We start from the raw sequence: 6,000 nt of genomic DNA on the forward strand, positions 1-6,000 counted from the left end.
CACAGAAAAGTAGCGAGCACATAGGAGGTGCTCAATAAATCTGTTTGAGTGAAACAACCCCAGGAATTCCTCTCACTTGCCTATGAAACCATTCTGAATTTCTTGTCTCTCTCTTGTTTCTCCATGCAGGGGTACTTTCCTCAGGCTCAGAATGGGTTTCAGAGGCAACAAGTTTAGGTCCATATATTCTTTTTACCATCATCTCAGAACTTTTCATAGTATATATACGAAACCATTAGCAAGGTAAATGAAAATGATTAAACCTAGTATTTGTGGAAAATCAGCATACTTCATACCGTTAGAGATATCATAAACTCTTAAGAACAATCTGTTAGTTAACATGTACCATGAGCTCCTTCACATGACTTTTAACTAGATAATCCCCTCTCAGAGCATATGATCCCAGGAAATAACTCAAAATTTTTTTGTGCAAAGCTTCTAACAGCATTATTTAAATAACTGAAAGGTGGAAATAACTCAAATACTCCCACGTAGAGTACTGGCAAAACAAACTACTGCATAGTAACTGATGAAATACTATTTTATCATGAATTCGTCTATTACAGGATGACATGAAATAACAATAAGGAGATAAAAAATAATACTAAAGGAATAAAAGCAAGATAAGAGCAAAGATATAAAATGCATGAACATTCTAGATATACCCATGAATTTAGTGGATCAACTGCAGATAATTCTTAACACTGTAAAGCTTGTTACACAGATGAAATTTAAAATTTAGTTAACATGGATAAGGAAACATTTTGTGTTTAGAACACTGAAAACAAATATTTACAATATTATGTAAAATTACTTAATCTTAGAAAATTTTTAAAAGTGCTCTATATAAACATGCCCTAGACAACTGAGATTCGTTGTCATGTGTGGAAACCAAAGGAAGCAAGGCTATTCTCCAGAGTCACAGTTGTCAGCAGTTTTTTGGAATGGGGCTGCCTCCTCAAATCTCAGTATGCTTTCTTAACCACTTGGAAATCAACTAATTACAGCAGGTTATAAAACTATTTCTTAGATTACCTTCCAAAGATGCTTCTAGAACATAGTAACTGTATTCTTATACTTCTAGCAAACATCTTAAACATTTTGGGTCATAGACTATTAACAACCAATATAATAAAAGCTAAAGACCATCTCCTGAAAAAGACATTTGAGTGTACAATTTCAAAAAAAAAAATTGAGTGTACACTCACCTGTGGCCCCTTCTTTCCAGAAGATGCTTAACAAATACTGCTGACTATTGTAGTAGTCTATTGATCTATTTTAATAGAGTTTATTCTGAATGTTCCCTTAGATAATTTCACATGCATACACCCTAATATTTTTCAGCATAAAGGTACGAGATATGTTTGCTCTACTATACTACAAAACATACTTTGACAACTCAACGTTTTTATTTCATCTCTCCAAAGCTTCCGTCATTATTCCAGAAAGAAATCTGGCATGTTTCTAGTATAAAATCCTTTAACAAAAATCACCTTAAGAAGAAAAAACAAGACTAAACAATCAAGTCTTAATTATCTACCCTAACAGCTAAATATAGTCAAGCAAATAATGGAAACGATGATTTCCTTTGGTTTTTGTCTGATACGCTTTCATTATACAACTGGGGGAGTAAGAAACGAGTAAAGCTAATACACAGCGGAGGATGGAGTCACACTGAATGAGAACACTTCTGTTCACAAGGTATACAAATGTCTAAAGAGCTGACTGAGGCAATCAGGGAAATTCTTCCTAGGAAAGACTATTTGCCTTACACAATTCTTAGAAAGCTCAAAGGAAATAATACACATAGTTGGTAAACACAAGATGGTATTATGAGTAGTTATGCAATTTTTCTCACAACTAAGTTTATTAGCTTTACTAAATCAACACATTGGGTTTTTCTTTTTATAAAAAGTGGCAAACCAGGGGTGGAGAGAGAAGCACCTAATAATATAATCATCAAATAATCAAGTATTTCAAACTGAAAGAACAAAATTACTACTAACTATAAAGTATTTAAGTGTAAAACACATTTTAATCTTTCAAGATAAAGTAGAGAAAAAACAACATTTTGGCTCTGTACACCAGAACTTTACATACATTATTCAATTTAATCGTCATTGTAACTCAAGGCCATCAGATTGAGATCTAGTAAAATGAAGAACTGTCCTAAGGTAGAGCAATGATTTGAACGCTACAAAACCACCATTGCAAATGTTCTTTCAGCGCCACAAACACATGATAGGAACCATTCAAGGTACTTTAGATAAGGGATAAAATAAGACAGGTCAGTGATCTTAAGGAACACCAGCCAAGTGGGAAGCCAAAAAACGAATTACAAAATGGGGGCAGAAGAAAGAAACGTACTTTCAGTTTGTTTTTTTTTTTGCACAGGGAGGCACCTGAACTGAACCTGGGTGGCAAGAACACTGCCTGCTGAGCCACAGTGGCCTGCCTCACAACGTACTTTTGAGTGGAGAACAAGAACAAATTTTGCACTGGTCAAAGTGGATATACCAAACAAGCCCAAGCCCTCAGAAAGTATATTTCTTCCAGAAAATGGGAATTTAAAATAAGTTAGCAACACTGAAAGATTCAACAAAACATTCTAGTAAAGATGGAAAACAAATCTAACCTGTTGCTTTAACAGCTGTGGGTCTGGTGGTCATGACTGGTTTTGGAGGAGTCTGAGCAACGCTGGGAATCTCCACCACCACTTCCTGTTCATCTGCATTTTAGAAATGAGCAAAGAAATGACAATCAAAAGATGGACCAGCCAACATACTAGAGGTAACACAAGCCTAAACTGTGTCAATTGAAACTCATTGACACAAATACTTGAGAGATGATAATCATAGGATAGTTAGATCTTCCAACTACCTATGTACTTTAAAAACTGAACAATGTATATAAAATTTAAAATTTTTAATATCTCTGTAGCATATTTTAAGGTAGTTTCATTTGAAAATCAACACAGCTCTATAATCCCACATCTAAATATAAACCTTAGATAAGCTCTCAAATGTACAAGCAGGTAGGGTATTCACTGCAGCACTGCCCCAAAATAACCTAAATTAAATGTCCTATCAACAGTGGAATGACTGAACTGGTGTATTTTTCAGACCATGGAACATGACATAGTTCAATTAAACAAAGCAGAAATAGTATGAACACACATCACGAAAATAAATTCCCACAAAAGGACCTGTACGGTCTGATACCAATTACAAAAAATCCTATAGTATAAAAATAGGTAAAACAGACAGAAGAGTATACACACCAACTTAAGGATATTTTGAGAAAATTGGGAAGAACTGATATTTGGGTAGTGGATGGATTTAGCTCTGTAAAGTTTCATGCCTTTAAATAGAAAAAAGAGCTAGTACAACGTTATGAAAATACTTCACACCACTGAGTTTTATACTTGCCATGGTTAAACGGGAAATGTTACGTTGTATATACGTTCTGACAATGAAATAAAAAAAGAGAGGCAAAAACGGCAAAACGCTAACATTGGCTCAACCCGGGATCAGGCCCGTATCTACGCGCGCGTTCTCGCACGTGAAAGCCCTCAGGCGCAGGCAGAGTCCTTCCCTCCCGCAGGTCCCCAGCGGGTCCCGACCGCAGAGCCCGGCAGGGTCTGCACGGGGTCAGCCGCCCAGGCCCCGAGCGAGCGCGGATTCCCGCCGCGCCAGGCCCGGGGCAGAGGAACAGGGCTGGCCATTCTAACGACGTCTCCCTTCACAAAGCCGGGGAAGAGGTCTCGCAGGAAAAGTCGGGGGTGGCTGTCGCGGGGCCTAGAGAATGCCCACACCGTCCACCACCCTGTGAATGGAGGCCTGGGCCGTGGTCGGACTTCCAGCGCTCCGGGTCCAACCCAGCAACGGGGACGGCGCCCCGGGCCTCGGCGCGCTCCCTCCACGGCCCGGGTCTCGGCCCCCTCCCTCCACGGCCCGGGTCTCGGCCCCCTCCCTCCACGGCCCGGGTCTCGGCCCCCTCCCTCCACGGCCCGGGTCTCGGCCGCCTCCCTCCACGGCCCGGGTCTCGGCCCCCTCCCTCCACGGCCCGGGTCTCGGCCCCCTCCCTCCACGGCCCGGGTCTCGGCCCCCTCCCTCCACGGCCCGGGCCTCGGCTCCCTCCCTCCACGGCCCGGGTCTCGGCTCCCTCCCTCCACGGCCCGGGCCTCGGCGCGCTCTCTCCTGCCCTCCCTCCGTCCCTCCACGGCCCGGGTCTCGGCCCCCTCCCTCCACGGCCCGGGTCTCGGCCGCCTCCCTCCACGGTCCGGGCCTCAGGCTCCCTCCCTCCACGGCCCGGGTCTCGGCCCCCTCCCTCCACGGTCCGGGCCTCGGCCGCCTCCCTCCACGGCCCGGGTCTCGGCTCCCTCCCTCCACGGCCCGGGTCTCGGCCCCCTCCCTCCACGGTCCGGGTCTCGGCTCCCTCCCTCCACGGTCCGGGCCTCGGCGCGCTCTCTCCTGCCCTCCCTCCGTCCCTCCAAGGCCCGGGCCTCGGCTTCCTCCCTCCACGGCCCGGGCCTCGGCGCGCTCGCTCCCGCCTCCCCCAGGCCGCACGCACGCAGGCCCGAGAAGCGCCGCCGCCCACCCGGGCTTCTCTGCTTCCCAGCGTCCCGCCGGACGGCCTAGGCGGCCTAGGCCGCAAGCCCCGAGCTCGAGTTTCGCACGCCTCGACTGGGGCGGGGCTCCTCGCGCACCCTCACCTTCCGAAGCCGCGTCGTCCGAAGCGGCGGCAGCGGGCACCGAGGTCGGCGGCGCTGCCGGGACGGGCTGGCTGGGGGTCGCAGCCGTCGAGTCCGGCTCGGTGTCCGGCTCCGGCTCCGGGTCCCGCCCGGGCGTGCTGCTCCGAGGCCCCGGCGGGGAGAGCTGCAGGATGGGCCTGCGGCCGGGCACCGCCCGGGACTTCTTCCCCATCGCGAGCTTGAGCGCGAGCAGCCGGCGGCGGGCAGCAGGGGGCGGCGCGTGGCCACTTTTCACACGCCACGACCCGCCTCCCGCGAGCCGCCGCTTCTAACTGGCGGAGCGCGCCGCGCGCAAGCGCCTTGTTGCGTGGCGCGCGGAAGACCCCGCCTCCCCCGGGTGGGGGGGCGGGCTTTACCCACGGCGCTAGGCGATTGGCTATTTCCACACAGAGACGGGGCGGGTATCCAATGGGAGAGGAAAAAGGCGACCGTCGCGCCAATAGTACGGAAGGGCTCGTCTGCGGCCCAACGCCCGGCCTTCGTCGGTTTCCACCCTCCCCGGCTGTGGCCGAGTCCTTTATCTGCCCTGTGGGCCTCCATTTTGTGGCCGAGTCTGGTGGTCGGATATGTGTCTGTAGTGTGTGCTCTCAAAGGCTGTGCGCTTCCCTTGCCCGCCGCCAGGTCTCGCCCTGATTTCCGTGGCCTACTTTGTGGTCCGTGCGGTGACTTAGGCTACCGGGTCTTGCACGCTTTAGTAAATTCTGAGGACACAAAGAGGACGCCGCCGGTGCCCCTCACGGCTTGGAAGCCAGTCCGCCGACGCCCGAGCGCCGCGCGGTAACAGCGTCCAGCCTGGGGGCCGCGCCAGCTGTCGGCACGCCCGCCTCCCACGGCGGGGACGGGCGGACACGCCGCGCCTGAACCGCCCCTGGAGGAGGTGCTCGTCTGCTACCCGCGTGCAGCTCAGGGAGAAACCCGCGGCCTCCCTGGCGCACCGCGCAGGCGCAGTCGCAGCGCCTGTGCCAGGCCGAGCGGCCCCGCGCGAGCCCCCGAGCGGCCGTGTCCAGCGGGGCGCCTTGCCCGCGCTCTGCGAACGCTCCCCAGGCCAGGAACGCAGCGACCTGTCTGTTCCGTTCTCTGTAGGTGCCGTGCCTGCAGCACTCTCTGGAAACAGAAGTACTCAGGAAATGCTCTGAGTTTTGATTCAAGTATATGAATATACATAAACTTGAAATAAGGAGCAGTGTTGGTTTCTTTTCCTTACTCGAGGGGTATCTGGTTTAGGGTGTCCCGAGATTTCTGCAGAC

General features: G+C 50.0%; 1 protein-coding gene across 1 annotated transcript in view; it reads right to left on the reverse strand.

Moving 5' to 3' along the window:
* FNBP4 (formin binding protein 4) overlaps positions 1–4,992 on the reverse strand; it is a 46,328-nt gene extending 41,336 nt beyond the window's left edge. Inside the window, 2 exon segments of the mRNA XM_077114654.1 lie at positions 2,636–2,728; positions 4,715–4,992. Of these exon segments, the coding sequence (XP_076970769.1) occupies positions 2,636–2,728; positions 4,715–4,925 (304 nt within the window). The 5' untranslated portion in view covers positions 4,926–4,992.
* Positions 4,993–6,000: the final 1,008 nt, after the last annotated feature.

The sequence above is a fragment of the Tamandua tetradactyla genome, chromosome 8 (assembly GCF_023851605.1).
Source record: "Tamandua tetradactyla isolate mTamTet1 chromosome 8, mTamTet1.pri, whole genome shotgun sequence".
Lineage (NCBI taxonomy): Eukaryota > Metazoa > Chordata > Mammalia > Pilosa > Myrmecophagidae > Tamandua > Tamandua tetradactyla.